This window comes from Pygocentrus nattereri, chromosome 18 (genome assembly GCF_015220715.1).
Source record: "Pygocentrus nattereri isolate fPygNat1 chromosome 18, fPygNat1.pri, whole genome shotgun sequence".
Classification (NCBI taxonomy): Eukaryota; Metazoa; Chordata; class Actinopteri; order Characiformes; family Serrasalmidae; genus Pygocentrus; species Pygocentrus nattereri.
The window spans coordinates 20,436,133-20,452,705 of NC_051228.1; the positions used below are offsets into that span (position 1 = coordinate 20,436,133).

General features: G+C 36.9%; 2 protein-coding genes across 6 annotated transcripts in view; both read left to right on the forward strand.

Moving 5' to 3' along the window:
• The first annotated feature begins 386 nt into the window (after positions 1 to 386).
• On the forward strand, positions 387 to 10,190 carry rab36 (RAB36, member RAS oncogene family). Its single transcript, XM_017697230.2, has 11 exons — positions 387 to 459; positions 2,443 to 2,533; positions 4,590 to 4,681; positions 5,177 to 5,251; positions 5,355 to 5,456; positions 5,583 to 5,647; positions 5,746 to 5,797; positions 7,100 to 7,181; positions 7,641 to 7,731; positions 8,456 to 8,572; positions 9,613 to 10,190. Exons 2-11 carry the CDS (start codon positions 2,480 to 2,482, stop codon positions 9,669 to 9,671), a joined length of 789 nt encoding a protein of 262 aa, XP_017552719.1. The 5' UTR covers positions 387 to 459; positions 2,443 to 2,479; the 3' UTR covers positions 9,672 to 10,190.
• Positions 10,191 to 12,606: 2,416 nt separating this feature from the next.
• Positions 12,607 to 16,573, forward strand: part of depdc5 (DEP domain containing 5, GATOR1 subcomplex subunit) — a 64,423-nt gene continuing 60,456 nt past the window's right edge. For 3 of the 5 annotated variants that reach the window (XM_017697268.2, XM_037547250.1, XM_017697267.2), the window contains exons 1-4: positions 13,611 to 13,677; positions 15,369 to 15,456; positions 15,645 to 15,691; positions 16,304 to 16,389. In XM_017697268.2, coding sequence (XP_017552757.1) covers positions 13,611 to 13,677; positions 15,369 to 15,456; positions 15,645 to 15,691; positions 16,304 to 16,389 — 288 coding nt within the window. Of the gene's footprint in view, positions 12,757 to 13,503; positions 13,678 to 15,368; positions 15,457 to 15,644; positions 15,692 to 16,303; positions 16,390 to 16,573 lie in introns of those variants that run through there. The other 2 variants (XM_017697265.2, XM_017697266.2) reach the window with 2 other exon arrangements.

The window sequence follows — 16,573 nt, forward strand, 5'->3', positions numbered from 1 at the left end:
GCATGTCACATAAAGTGAGTTAGTATCTCTAAGTAACTAAATAACTAAATAAATAAAAAAAAAAGAATATTTTCTCGATATATTGACATAGTACTTAAAATTGTTGAGTTATTACTTTATCATTATAATTACTCACCTTCTTTAAAGTTAATAAGGCAACCTCTCGACATAAATAAAGCATGGTAGTTATTATTGGTAGTATTTAGAGAAAATGACATCATTTTGAGACAAACTAAGTCAGCCTTTTTGATAGACTGCTGCAGATTTTTACTGCTTTAATTTTTTTTTGTTTTTTAAATTTTGTGAATAGATTTTTTTTTCGTTTTTTTTTTTTTTGTAATAAATCGCTCTCTCCGCTATCGCGGTACGTCAGCCTTTAGTCACGTGGTTTCTCCGACGGTGCAGTGGTTGCCATGGAGATTTGCCTCGACGCATAGAGACCCACACTCGGTTTGTCAGGTAAGTTACAGATACCAGCGCAGAAAATACAGAACAAACACATTAAAATAGACCAGCAGTCATCAGAAATCCAAAGAAAAACGGTTCCAAACAGTATTAGCGTCTAAAACGCCTGATGAGTGAGCAGTCGGCTCCGCCCAGAGAAAAGAAACGATGCGGTTAGTTTAGCGACCTGCTAGTTAACGTCTGCTTTCATATCCATTCGGCAGTTTAACTTACCGATCTGTCCACAGCCCCCAGCCCCACCCCTCCTCCGCGAAGCTAGTTAAATGCGTTTGTGTTGATTCTATTGCCACTAAATAACAGATTTAGCGTTATAATCCTCTGAAATGTTCATGATTTTGTGGAAACAATATGGTCTCATCAAATAAAGCTGCTTAGGTTCCTCTGACTCTACGACATGGGTTTCGTTTCTACACTACGCTGTTAAAAAGTTGTTTGCATGATGAAATGGTTTTTCAGATTGATGGAGAATGTGTTGTAGGTTATATGGCTTTATACGGAACCTTTTTGAATATGGTTGAATATTAAAGGGTGTTTTAGCTTGACGTTGTCACGATAGAAAGACTGTTTTTGGTGCTATATAAAACCATGCACAACATATTCTCCATCAATCTGAAGAACTGTTTCACACACACACCTTTTAAGCCGTTTATCCTTCTGGCTACCTGGGGGGGGGGGATCCCAGCAGTCACTGGGTGGCAGACAGACAGACACATACATTCATACCCACACCCACACCCACACCCATACCAATGTAGCATGTCCATTTGGCCTGACTGCATGTCCTCAAACTGTGGGAGGAAACCGGAAGAACCATCTTTTTTAAGAGTGTGCAAACTGTCGGATTATATAAACTGTGTCAGGAATAGGAGCACCTTAAAGTATCTGAATTTCCTTATGGGACTGGAAAAACTCATAGAAATGCGCTAAAACATTTAACTAAGTTATATAGAAGCAACAGCAGTAGTAATAGAGGCTGTGCTTAGAGGCCTATGTCATGAAGAACTGAACCATACCTGCTTTAAAAAAAAAAAAAAAAATCTGACATAGCGTGTAAATATTGTTTCAAAGCATACTGTTCAGTGCCCAGTCCATACAGCAGTAAAAACAGAGTTTGTTTTGAATTCACTGTTTTTGTGATGTCACAAAAACAAGCACATTTACATATGTTGTCAGAAACAGTCGAAGGCATGACGTTCACACTGTGAGTGTTTCAGCCTGGGCTTCTTTGGAATGAGGCAAAATACAGAGCAGCCAATCAGAACAGAAGTCATTTACATAGTGTCACTAAAGTTAAAGGGCATTTCCACAGATTTTTCAAGATTTCTGCATGATGAAATTATTAAAATGTATTTTTTATGAAATTATTAAAACAATGGGCTGGAGGTTAGTGAACCGACCCTGTGACCGGAAGGTCGATCCCCAAAGCCGACAGTACTTAGATGTCGAGCAAGACACCTAACCCTCAACTGCACCATGGGCACTGCAGATAGGGCTGCCCACCGCTCTGGGCAAGTGTGCTCACTGCCCCCTAATGTGCCCCCTATTAAATTATGAAAATGAAAAAAAATGGTGGAATGTCCCTTTAAGAATGTTTCCTCCTTTTCCTGTGAAGTTACTGTTTTGTTCCAACAGTTCAACAATATGTCTTAAAGGCACATTTACAGAAAGAGCCTGTTTAATTCTAAGGGTTAAAGAGAGGTTTAAAAACATGCAAAATCAAAAGGAAGAGAATATGAGTCATTTAATGATTCTTGATTTTATATAGCTTTTTCTATATATGCCTTTATTCTAACTTATATCTAGAAGTCCTTATGAGAGCCTTATCTTTAAATGCAAAGCTGAGATAAGTAAGCGAGCTGACGCCTTACAGGTGTGCAGCTTTTCAGGTGTGCAGTTTTTTGTCTCCTAGCAAACAGCCCAGAAGGTAAATAGCTAATAGCAGGCTGCTGAGCTCTCTGTGTGCTCTTCTCCCCTCAGCTCAGTTACCTGGACGCACGGACGGCCTGCTGAGAGAATGCATTTCAGTCCACCTGTCAGCAAAAACAGGATCATATCCAAATTCCCAAAGGTAGGACAGATAATGATATCGTACAGTGCTGAAATGGAGAATATAATGACTTATTTTAAAAGGAATAGATATTTTGCACACTGTTTGATCCTGAAAACCTCATATTTTAGCCTTTCAGTTGTATCATGTCAGTCTGTTTCTCTTATTGTAAGTGTTCTGCTGAGGAACGTCACATGTATCACATTGATTAGACTGATGGTGATTATTTACACTGAAGGAAGTGAAGTTAACCCTTAGAAGTCGCAGTTATCAGCAGCACGGTGTAATTTGTTATAAATTATCTCTGTAGCTCCTTGAAACAAACAGAGAAATTCTGTTGAAAGTACAGATTTAAAACTTTCAAGCATGTTTGTATGCAGAAGAAGATATATTTTATTATGATTTGAATATGAATTTGATGAAAAGTTATTGCTGTGTACTGTTTTGTTTCACAGAAAACAGACTGTACATGTTTTGGCAATGCTTCTGTCACCTGTTGACACTAAAACAAACAGAAAAAGTCAGTCATGCAGACTCAAACCTATGACTCGGATGTAATACACTATGTAATCAATCGGCTAAGTGTTAACCTAGTCAACTCAGTGCTAGCTGCGTTCATCCTCTCCTACTTTTGCTGAAAAGCAAAAACATTCTGGAGGTTGTTTGTGGTACGCTGCAGGCTTCTGATTAAAGATGTGTGACCTCCACAGAGAGGCCTCAGACTGAGCTGATTATGAAGAACAGATCACAGGACCTTGCCTGGATCTGGACACGTTAACTCATCAAGTCCATTCTGCTGCAGTCAAAGAGAGCCACTGTGTCAATTCAGAGAGTGGGGGACAGTTACTAAATAAACAGCATGACTCCTTCCATTTTTCCCTTTATATATATATATATATATATATATATATATATATATATATATATATATACTCACTCTGTACTCGCGTCACATCCAGAGGCACACTATTTTAATAATAATTTATTACTTCTCATGTGGTCGTTGTGATATCTGACCGTTTACGTGCCCATATTGCACATCCGTAATATGTATAGTACTGTGCAAAAGGCAGAGATTATGCTTCAGTGGCAGACAAAGCAAGATACATGAAAAAATATACAATATATATAATACATAATATGAAGATAATATATCAGTATTACACCTTATATTAATATAATGTGAATATAAATATACACCTGTTGAAGAAGTCTGTTTTTCAGCTTTTAAAGAAAGCTGCAGGGATATTGTTCCACATCTCCAAAGTTCAGTCTTAGAAGTTGGTTCCATTTTTTGTTTCTCACCATCCAAATAACCTCAAACACGTTTAGTGATGATAAGTGTATATATATATATATATATATATATATATATATATATATATATGTGTGTATTAAGTATACTTCCTTGTTTCTCATAGTCTATTTTATCAGCTCCACTTGCTCTGTAAGGGCACTATGTAGTCGTACAATTACAGACAGATGTCCATCTGTTTCTGTAGATACAAGAAGATGTACTTATTCAAGTGGCCAGTCAGTATATATGCGTGTACCGTACTGTGCAGTATGTGCACCTAAGCACATTATTTAAAACCGTTTGTCTTTTTACCAGTAAAAACACCATGTATTATTAGAATAAATGCAAATCACCATGATTACAGTTACAGAAGTAGTTGATATCTTGTGAGCTAGTCTGAAGAACAAAGTGTATTTCCAGTTTTCTCCTTTATGATTTATTACATTTCATCAGCAACACACTAGATTTTGCAGAATTAAGTATTGATTAATCCAACTAGGTAATGAATGTTAGCTTCAAATAATGCTGAGCTTCCTTGAGGAGAAGTTTGTAAAGTGTTAAACAAACACATTGGCACATAAAATCCCTACTTATTGTATTAATATTATTTGTATTTATTGTAGTGTCAGTGTTGTTTCTGATCAGATGAATGCTTCCCACCCAGATCAACAACTTTTTAATTTTATTTTGCTCAGGTGTCTAAAACATTTGCACATTATTGTGTGCATGTGCAGATATGGTAGTTGTTGCTCAGTGTTTCTGTGTTTCTGTGTGTTGCAGTGCTATAATCCACAGGCCTGTCTGCAGATGAAGGACGACTGGAATGCTAAAGCTAAAACAGTGTGCCTAGACCGAGCGGCCAGGCAACAGGGGTCAGTATTTCACCAAAGTAATGGGATTTTTGTCCTGTTTAGTGACTGAATCTGTGTTTGTTTTGATTGGTGCCGCCCAGTGCACAGCATTAATGTACAGCATACTTTAAGTGTGTACCAAATGAGAAAAAATCCACCCAACTGTAAAAAACATGCCCGCTACATTGCCCACTGTAGATGGTACATGGCCAGGGATTAAATAGATCATTAAGGCAACTAATAATAAAACAGTATGTCATAAAGGATGTGTAATAATAATAATAATAATGATAATAATAATCACTCTAATAGCAATAAATAATAGCTAAACTAGACAAACACCAGTCTGTACTTTTTATTATACTTGAGTGTCACCTGGTAGTTAATTGCAGTTGCATCATTTGTAATGTACAAGACAGATGTGACTTAGTGCACTGAAAACAAAAGGCACTTTTATGAAAACATGAAACTCTTTTTTTGAAGAACGTCTTTGTTTTTCTGTTCACCTTTTTTTAGACTGGACAGACTAAAGATGTCAAAAGCTGTTGTAGTGGGAGACCTCAATGTGGGGAAGACTTGCTTAATTAACAGGTACAGATACTTTAATGTAAACGAATTGTAATGAAATGTTTGTGGCCTGTTTGTGAGTATATGCTGTATCCTGTATTCCACCTGAGATGTTCTTGTGTTCCAGGTTCTGTAAGGATGCTTTCGACAGAGACTACAAGGCCACTATCGGGGTTGATTTTGAAATAGAGAGATTTGAACTGTCTGGGCTTCCGTACTCTCTTCAGATGTGAGTGGGGCTTCTTCACCGCTCTAACTCTAACTGTTATAATCTAACTCACTTTTGAGGATACTTAATTAAGTGCTATTTTTCTTGCGTCACTTTCAATCGCTGTATTTGATTTTGTGCTTGTAGCTGGGACACTGCCGGCCAGGAGAAATTTAAATGCATTGCTTCGGCGTATTACAGAGGAGCTCAGGGTGAGATCTTCATTACAGTTTTATATTTTATTATCATATGAATGCCTATAGTGGGTACCCAGCATAATGACAATGTTTTCTGTTTGTTTCTTTCACAGTGATCATTACTGTCTTTGATATGGCAGATATTAAGACCCTGGAGCACACACGGTGAGTGAAGGTCATGGACATACTTTAAATGGCCTGTGTCATATAAAACTCACTTTTTAGGTGTTGTACGTGTGCATTCTGTACAGCCTATATATGGAAACTCAGCTACAAAAGCAGCCTGTTTTTAATTAATTATTTTTGTGATGTCACATTTACTTAAGTGTAATGTCAATAAGGTTGGAAAATGGTCATGTAAAATTGAGTAATTACCATTTCTGATACATAAAACCATACAAATATTATAATAGGATCTGAGGAGAAAAAATAAAATATAAGAAAATTGCAAAATAAGTGCTATTATTGTACAAGACAGTGTAGGACATGGGCCCTTTAAACATGCATATGGTGTTATGTATATATATATATACACTTTAAAACTATAAATATATAGGCATGTACGCTGTAGTCATCTGTAAGTTCACTTTCACCTCTTAAATGTCCAGGGCCTGCGGGTGGCTTCACACTTTTATTGCAGACTTTTACAGTTTAGGAATAACTCAGTTCACACTGTTATCTGTGTAATTAAGCCTTAATATACTTTCAATTTTTTCTCCAAGGTAATTTTGGAATCTATTGGTTTCATCATCTGGAAATGTTCATACAATGTAAAGGACAGCTGCTTGAGCTCATATTATGCCAAAAACTAACAATCAAGATGCTTTTTTTGGACAGCAATGACAGAACTAGAACTTTGGAGGTTTAACAGGAAGAACATGAAAGTTTTCCATGCGCCTGGGTTTGAGCGCAATAGCTGTAGAGGGGAGAAAGGAGTAAAATCACATTTCAAATTTTGCTAAATCAGTTTTAAATTAAGATTAATAATCATTTTAATTCAGTAAATCTAAACATTTCTACTGAAAATCAAAACAAAACCGTTATTTCAAACACATACTGTTTATGAACAATTTGAGTGAAAGGGGGTGAGTGTAAATGCTTCAACTTACCCCATAGAAGGACTTCATTGTAACAGAAGGAGGGGCTAGTTGCAATGGTCACTAGAATCTGGCAAATTCATGTAAAACATTTTAGTTTATTTGAATTCTGTGACATATAAACACAACTCATTTATCAAAAACACTGGCAAATACAAACCATAAAGTTAAGTTAATTTGATAAAAACAGTCTTCAGGGAGAATCTAGAGAAACATCTGTCTGATTGCTAAAATTTACATTTGACATTGGTATGAAAATACATTTTATCTCATGTTAGTTTGTGCCCCACTCCTCCCTATAACGTAGTACTATCAGGTAGGTCTAAAGTGCACTTAAAATAACAGAGTGATATTTATATGTGTTTTACAGGCAGTGGCTCCTAGAGGCTCTGAGAGAAAACGAACCAAGCGCCTGCTTCATTTTCTTGGTTGGTACCAAGAGAGACCTATTGGTGAGAATGAATCTCCTCTGTCTTACTGTCATACTGACACATACACATAGACACGCACACAAACAAGAGAGAAAAAAAATCAATATATACAAATATAAAAATTAATTATATATACTGTATATAATACAATTGATACAAATACATAAGAATTTAAGAAGTTAAAACACAGGTGTATGCAAAAGAACACCAAATTACATGTGTTGTTAAATTAAAGTGAAAATAAGTTAAGATGTTTTTTTCAGAGCACTTACAACATTTAGGCATTTTACTGCTAATTACAGTACATAGTTTTATATATTTGCTGAATTTAGCATATTAGAAAAATGAAACATAATATGAATGGGTCAACATATTTGTCACTTTAAAAACCCTAAATCTTTAATAAATAAATGTTTGGCTTACATGTACAATAAGGCACACAGGCAGTTTAGAATCTTATATTAGTGTGGCTCTTATTAGTCTCCAGAGGAATGCCAGCGGACAGAGAGAGACGCAGTGAAGATGGCATCGGAGATGAACGCAGAGTTCTGGTCTGTTTCATCCAAAACAGGTACATGCTGCACTGACATTCATGTCGTATGTGCTTTATGCTTTTAGAATATTAATTTATGTGAGTATTCTATGTAAAATAATCAAACATAAATAAATAAAAAACAATAGCCTACTTTCAGCTTCCTACTTTTGGATTAAATTACATTAATAATCAATATACAGTACTGGGCAAAAGTCAGAGACCATCCTTGGCTTTCTACCAAAGACAATATTCCATAGAAAATCAACTAATATAATATCAAGCAGCTTGATTTTCTCCTCTCTCTCAAAGATGAAAACCTTATATCATATATCACTGAGCATAAAGCATATATCACTGAAAAAATGTGTTGTGTTTTTGAAATATAGGAGTTTGCAAAAGTAGTATGGAAAAGTGACAGCCTCAAAAAATGTTATGTTTTGTTGTTTAAGTACAAGAAAGGTGCTGTTTATCCGATGGGGAAAGTTTTGGTGTCTACCAGGTCTTGCAGGTGGTTATTAGGAGCTCCATTTTCTCTGTAGCTTCTAATTATTTTTTCACCTCCAGTTCTGGAATCTCCTGTTTTTTCACCTATTTTCCTTTCATGTTCTCCTTCTATATATAAGTGCATTATCATATATATATTGAAAAATGAATAACTGAATAAATGAATACATGAATAGTGACTGTTTTGTGCAAAGCGGCGTCTGAGCTGTGTTGCTGTCATTGTGATAACACAGATCATTGTGTGTATGTGTCACAGGACAGAATGTGCAGGAGTTCTTCTTTCGAGTGGCTGCTTTGGCATTTGAAGATGCCATCCTGCAGGAGCTCGAGCTGGGGAACAGCTCTGCACGGATAGGAGACGGAGACATTCTCAGTAAGTTGTTAGTTAAGAGCATACAGTCTTTGGATGGATGAAGAATGAACATTTTGATGTGATAGTTTGGCAAATGGAGTCGATCAGACAAGACATATTTGTGCATGAAGTTTGCTTTTTAAGATTTATACTGTACTATATATTTATACAATGTAGCAAACAAGTGTGGAAGTGGATTCTGGGTGTAAGGGGATGTAATTGGATATTAGTGATGATTGACAAGAAACCAGATAGTGTTTCAAAAGTGATAATTGCCATGTTGGGAAAGAAAGCAAAGTTTTTAAATTCTGAACAGCCTTCCTAATATTAAATGTCTTTTTTTATTTGAACAATAGATAATTCAACTCACTTGAGCACATTTAGCATTCTAGCAGTTTTTAGCATGTTTCTCCAGGGAGCTATTAGCTTGCAAGTCTAATAGGTTTTTTGAGTGTGTCATTTAAAGAGAAGAAGCTGTAATGAACCCATACCAGCTGGAGCTCACAACACATGTGTTTGCAGTTACAGCTTTCAAAATGAGAGTGAAATAGTTTATTAACTGAAAATGTTGAGTTATCCAGTATTATACTCAATTTGTGATTTTCACTGAACTTTCAATAAAGCTTCAATAAATCTTTTAATGTTAGCAGCAGACTGAACTGGCAAAATCATTGATAATCAAGTTTTTTTTTTATTGCCCAAGCCTGTTACAAAAACTTATAAAACACACCCAGCAACTATTAAGGCATTAAATTATTATGTTGGTTAATGGAATAATTATTTATTGTGATTATTTCAAAACTCAATCATTTATTGGACATTGTTACATTGTATAGTATTTTATCACTGTTTTATGAAAGCAATATGAAATCAAAATAAACAAATTTTAGTATAAAGATGATAAACAGAGAAACAGGGGTAGTAATACTGCTTTTATTACCTAATAACTGTAACACAAAGACTCTTAATGCTTGTTTCTGACACCGTATTCTTTATACTGATTAATGCATTCTGAATGATAACACTGCGTTTTGTTTTTTTGGGGTTTTTTTTTTTGGCAGAAGCTGACAGAGCACCAGGAAGTCTTGAGGCTGTGGCAGTGAAGAAATCTTGCTGTTGATTCAGATCCAGAACTTTATTCTGAAGCCAATAGAGGAAGCAGCAGGGGGTCCAGGATGAAGGAACAGAAGCAATATTCAAAGGCAGAAAATCCATACACTTTCTTCACAAGGGATCCCCGCTGAGCTATTATAGAGATGCTGTATATGGAGTTTTGGCTCATTAAGGGAACAATACATTATATTTACCCTGGATTGAGGACACTAAATGAGAGTTATCATGGTATTTTATAGCTTCAGTATTGTGCTTCTTTAACCACTGCCACTGTAGAAATACATATGACATTTAATGTGGAACTGTTTGAGAGCCGGAAAGTATCAGCTTCTCTGGCTCTTCATACTTCAGCACGTGTTAAAACCTGTCACTAAATTAATTACAGTATTCTTTAACCCTTATCTGCTCCAAAATGTAATTGATTTGTAGTTTTAAAGCTTTTCAAAAGATGACAGCTAACTCTTTATTTTTTTCTTTATAAGATTTTTAATATTGAACATTTCTGTTGCCGTTTTGCTTTTTCATTAAATACAAGTTAAATGTATTATGTTGTTATGTTGTTTGATTTGTAGATTTCCTCTTTCTTGGTGGCTTTACACCATTTGGCACAGAAACCTGAACAAACTTTACTGTTTCATGAAAAAGTCAGGCTTTCAGATATTTCTTGAAGAGTCAGGGACTGTTTTGTGATGTAATTTGCTATCTCATGGTTTTTTTGCTGCATTATATATAATATATAAATATTAATAATGTTTACTTAATTGCAGAAAATATGTGTTTCGGTAGTGATTCTTAATGTTCCACATTGATTCTCAGATTTTGAGACACACTTACTTAAAAACAGTAGGATCTACCTGCTTACCATGTGGCCATGAGGGACAGGGATGCAGCCTCACTTCCTCCTCTAAAATACAGGGATAAATAACACTCCGCCTCCAGACTAAAGCTCTCAGTGTGTCCCAATTTAGGGGCTGGATCCTTTGAAGGACGCAATCTAAAAAGGCATGTGCTTCGAAGGCTGCTTAGACCCACGAAGGCTGAACCGAAATGAGATGATCTGCTCTACGGCAGATTTTCTGCTTGCGCCATAGCACTGCTGTTCCCGCCCTCACCGCTGAGCCACAAAACACCATTCTTGTGAAGTTCTTTAAAGATGGTGCCAGAAAGTTTGATTTTAATTGTTTATTTTTTCATTTATTAGAGCTTTACTGCCAGCTACTAAAGAGGTTTTTTTTTTTTTTTACATTTGTACTGTTTTACATTTGCCTCAGTTTAAACACAATACTTATATTTATATATATTTAAGTTATACATAAGAGTGAACTCTTCAGTCATCATTCGCTCCTCTGTTGATGTCGGACACATTTTATGAGTTCAAAGTCATTTTTTGTCTTTTTAATTAGAAAAGTATAAGTTCATATTACTGTTAACTTTTGTTCTGTAACTACTGTTCTGAATCTGTTCGTGTAACTACTGTGTATGTGCAGTGTACTAATTTGCACACTGTTTAGTTTGGTAATGTGCAGCCTTGAAACAAAACTCTGGTCCCAATCTCAGAAAGCTCCCTACTATATAGTCTATATAGTGCACTTTCAGAGTTTTGAGATGTTACATTCTACATCCAAACACTGCACTATTTATCCAATTTATTTTTGTTTATTTGACATATTGTTTGGGTGCAGGAGCCTTAATTTTAAGACCGACATAGTGCACTAACCAGACAGCAGACAGTTTTGGGTTAATTCCTATACAAGTGCTGGCTAACTACTAGGCAGAAACAGAATAGGTACAGGTGCTCAGCAGCTTCATACAGTTTTGCCTTGTGTCTCCGTCTGTGGGCCAATTCTGGCACAGATGTTGTGGACCAGCAATTAGTTGGTCCAGACGTGAGCCACATTCATGAGTTCTACACACTTTACACTGTGTGGGCCAGATCTGGGCAGAGGCCCCAGTTGTATACTTGGCCAAAACAAAATAAAATGCTTTATTCCAGAGAAACTGACTGAAGCAGAATTGTTAACAGTGGTGGTGATAGAAACCAGATGTCCACCTTTGAAAGCTCCCTCACAGAAACTTATTACATAAACTGGTCATGAACACACTGCTTGATGTCTGTGCCATTCTTTTACAGTAGTTCTGTGATAGAATTATTGGTCTACAACGTATTTGTGGCATGCGCCCACCCCCGGGCCCTGACAATGATGGCTGCGAGAGCCAGCATGAAGACAGGGCCCGAACACCCAGTGGGCGATGAACGGTTGTTTTTCAGGAGTTGGGCTCGGTCCCTTAGTTCCAGTGAAAGGAGCTCTTAATGCTTCAGCAGACCAAGAGATTTTGGACAATTTCCTGCTCCCAACTTTGTGGGAACACTTTGGGGACGGCACCTTTCTGTTCTTGACTGCGCACCAGTGCACAAAGCAAGGTCCATAAAGACATGGATGAGCGAGTTTGGAGTGGAAGAGCTTGACTGGCCTGCACAGAGTCCTGACCTCAACCTGATAGAACACCTTTGGGATGAATTAGAGCGGAGACTGCGAGCCAGGCCTTCTCGTCCAACATCAGTGTTTGGCCTCACAAATGCGTTTCTGGAAGAACGGTCAAACATTCCCATTAACACACTCCTAAACCTTGTGGAAAGCCTTCCCAGAAGAGCTGAAGCTGTTATAGCTGCAAAGGGCCATATTATCATATATTATCAAAGGTCATATATATAATATATAATCATATTAAACCCTATGGATTAAGAATGGGATGTCACTCATATGTGTGTAATACTTTTGGCAATATAGCGTATCTCAACCAGATTATTTTGAAAGTCAGTGGAATTCCCCTTTTAGGACCCTGTTATTCAAACTGTCCAGGTTAGTACTGGATGCTGTAAAGCGAACCGCTCCCTGCCAGCAGACGGCGCAGTGACGCGCTGTTACACCAGCGCTCACCTTCATACGCAGAATAAGAGAGGAGCTGTTATGGGAAGAGGCGAGCGGACAGAAAAGCCTCAAAACTGTACATTACAAAAACTGAGCAAATGCTGCGGCTACAAACTTACAGCACGCTTCACTCCCTGAGCGGTTTATACCGTCTGGCTTTTGGTAAGTTAATCTTACAGTGAACACTCGCTGTCAGAGGCGGAGCTGAAGTCAGCTTCGTACTCGAGTCGTGGCGTTCCGCCGTCAGGGGTGCAGCGGGTATTCTGGCAGTTATCTTAGATATTCTGGTGCCTCAGGTGTAATAATAATAATAATAATAATAATAACTGCTGCACCATTTAAGGTTGAACGGGACGGCAGAGGAGACCTTGAACAGTTGAGCAGCTGAATTCCTGTGTCAAGCAGTGATAAACATGCCCCTGTTACAACTTAACTCAAAACGACTTGCTGGCATTGAGTTAAAAATGGACATTCATTAAAAAAATACATAAACTTTCTCATTTCAAACATTTCACATCTTGTTTTTTGTGCTATTTTCAGTTAAATATCGGGTTTAAATGATTTGCAGAGCTTTCCATTCAGCTTTTATTTACATTTTGCACAGTGTCCCACCTATTTGGACATGTTTTACACAACACACACACACACACACACACACACACACACACACACATATATATTCCAGCAAGTAATTGCAGTGTACACAGATGTAGTAAAATTGTAGTGCAGAACAGTTTCCAGATGAACAGCACGTCCTAATCACTAAGTGCTTCTGAAGCTGGACGAGGTGTTTATATTCAAAGTGGTAAATGCAGAAACGTAATGTTAAATAATGTTATGTTTAATTACTGCTGTGTTTGTCTGAGCTACTGCTGTGTGATGTCTGATGCGTTTCTGATGTAAAAACAGAAATACATTAAGGAAGTCTGGACTTTTGTGAACAGCCCTGAAGCTGATGACTGCTGGTCTGTGATCTGCTGTCCTGCTCCATCAGAGATAAACATCCAGCAGCTACAATGACGGTCACCATGAAGACAAAGACCTACAAGCTTGTAGTCCACAAGAAGGGCTTTGGAGGGAGTGGTGAGTGACCTGCAGATGCAGCTGTAGTGCGCTCCTGCATCCACCTGCACTGCAGTGTAGTTCTGTACCTGCTTGAGTATGTTTTATTTACCTGGTTGACTGTAGCGGCCGCCTTTATTTGGATAACTCTTATTTAAGGGAAATTTTGCAATTTCTGCATAAAGACATTCAGATTGGTTTGGTGGGAAATGCTCTGTTCTAGAGAAACTTACCAAGTCAGGATTGTACACAGAGGTGGTGATAGGAGCCAGACGTCCACCTAAAAGCTCCCTCACTGAAAGTGGCTACATGAAATGGTTATGAGTTGAGGGTGGAAAATATGACAATATTTTATCATTATCTTGATAAATTATGTCACATTACGCTTTTCTGAGCATATCATGGAGATCACCAGTAATTTAAAAAATACTGTAATTAGCCCTGTTTGATTGGATTTAGTGCAGTTTGTAAAACATTGAATAAAAATCATTGTAAAATTATTATTATTATTGTTGTACTTTTTAAATGTGGCACTATATGCATATTGCTTATAAGCATGGTTTTTAAATTGGCTTTAGGGCAGTACATTGTGTGAAATATTGAGAAAAAAAGTTGCTGATGGCTGTTCTTAAACATTGGCATTACTATGTACGTGTGCCAAAATATTGTGCTATGTATTGTGTATCAAGATAAAGTCTTTAATTATTGTGTAATGATATTTTTGCCATATCATCCACCCCTATTACAAATACACTGCCTGATGACTAAGACATTGTTTTATGGTCATTTTGCTCACTTTTTTCAATCGAAAAAATATATATATATTTTAAATCTCTTTATTGCAAAGTGGTACATACATGGTGTTTTTTCCCTCAAAAAACTGCTGTTTTAAGATTTCAACATTACATGATTTTGTACTCTTTTAAATGAACAAATGTTCTAGTGAAACTCACTTGGTTCTTGTCAGCATGCGATACAGGATTAGAGTTTTGGTATGAGATTAAAGCAAAAGCAGATTTTCCAATATTTCTGCATAATTCAGTGGTTGATGTAAACAGAGTCATTCAGAGTGGTCAGGTGTTACTGAGATTTATTTACAGTGGTGGTGATAGGAACCAGGGGTCATCATGACTACAACACAAATAGTCATTTTATGTATCCAAAACCACCAGTAAACCTACACGTCTTCAGAGTGTTTATATGTAATAATGATGAAAAACAATTCACTGTATGTACCTCACCACTATGAATAAAAAAAAATAGGTCAAAATCCTCTCAAACAGTGGTGAAACAATGTTTTATGCAGTGTATTTATAACCTTTTAATGTAATAACTTTCTATGAAGGAGCTTTTAGAGGCAGATGTCTGGTTCCTATCACCACCGCTGTGAACAATTCTGGCTCAGTAAGTTTCTCTAGAACAGAGCATTTCATACCAAACCATTCTGAATGACTCTGTTTACATCTTAACCGTTTAATGATCAATTTTCGAAAATCTGAAATTCCTTTTTAGCACTAGGGTTACAGATGGAGTAAGTGTGAAGTACAGAGTTAAAGAAAAGTGACATGTTGTTAATAGATATTTATTTGAAAGCTTTACCTTGGTAGGAGAGAATATTAAGCATTAAGGATGTCCTACGCACAGACAAACTGTACACAGACTCTGTTGATAAAATATCAAATGCCATTCATTACTTCTCTTGTCCTCCTCAGATGATGAACTGATGATGAACCCGAAGGTGTTCCCTCAGGTTAAACTGGGTGACATTGTGGAGATCGCACACCCAAACGATGAATACAGGTGAGCGATGAACACTTTGTCTTTTCTTAGGATTATACAGGAACAGCTGCAGGTAGCTTCTTTCAACTGTTTTTACTCTAGAATGTAGCCTTATTAGCAATACTGATTCTTTATTAATCTACCAGTGTTCAATTAAAAAATATATGCTAGACAGTAAATCTGATTTCTGCTCTGTATTTTGTGACCAGTCCTCTCTTGCTGCAAGTGAAAAGTCTGAAAGAGGATCTTCAGAAAGGTACGTAAGCGTCTTTGATTTGCTAAGAACGTGATCTGAAAAAGTTCTAAAGCAGTCACTTCAGGCCATCCAATATAGTGATTTTATCACACTTAAGAGGTGCTATGTGTGCTGTCGAAAAGGCTCTTAGGAATGGTGAAATTACTGGAACGTATAGCCTCCAGTGCATAACCAAGTTTAAGTTCTGTTGTTTTGATAAGACCATTGATGTCTCTCAATAAATGTGTTTTGAAGCAGGAAAAATGCATATAAAACCTGTTGGGTGGTCATTTTGCATGCTATCTAGACTGACTGTGTTTGTGCTGTAGATACCACACGGCCCCTGAGTAATTATATGTATTGTCATGTTGCCCTGCTCCTTGATAAAATATTCATTAAAAATGACTTGAATGATTTATTAAAATCCCATTGAAAGGGCAAATTTTCCACCAAGAATGTAGTTTGTTAACAGTAGACTGTAGTTGCCAATCAGCAAAACTGTTAAAGGCTGTTGTTGCATTAGTACAGAATTCTGATGTGGTGATAATTGTGAATATTTTTCAGAGGCTTTGAACATGGCAGATTTTACAAGCAGAACCATCTGTTTATAAAATATATTTTATGTCCTTTTAGAGACAATCAGTGTGGACCAGACTGTTGCTCAGGCCTTCAAACTCAGAGCCTATCAAGATGTCATCATAAACATTGTGGACCCAAAGGTGTTCTAAACCTACATTTGCTTCAGACGTTTTAAACAAACATGTGTTTTTCAAGTTAAATAAAGCTAGCTTATCACACACAGCGTGCTCGTCAGCTCGTCTTGCAGTTCAAGGTGACTGTATCAGTTTTAACTCCAGGTGCAATTTAAATAAGTGTTCCACTTATGTGTGGTTGGTTAGTGTA

Bases quoted from the DNA above. Each gene is read 5' to 3' on its own strand.
- rab36 (XM_017697230.2), top strand. From the start codon at position 2,480: ATGCATTTCAGTCCACCTGTCAGCAAAAACAGGATCATATCCAAATTC. The intron at 5,798-7,099 runs GTGAGTGAAGGT...TGTGTTTTACAG, and splicing joins AAGACCCTGGAGCACACACG to GCAGTGGCTCCTAGAGGCTC. The intron at 7,732-8,455 runs GTACATGCTGCA...TATGTGTCACAG, and splicing joins GTCTGTTTCATCCAAAACAG to GACAGAATGTGCAGGAGTTC.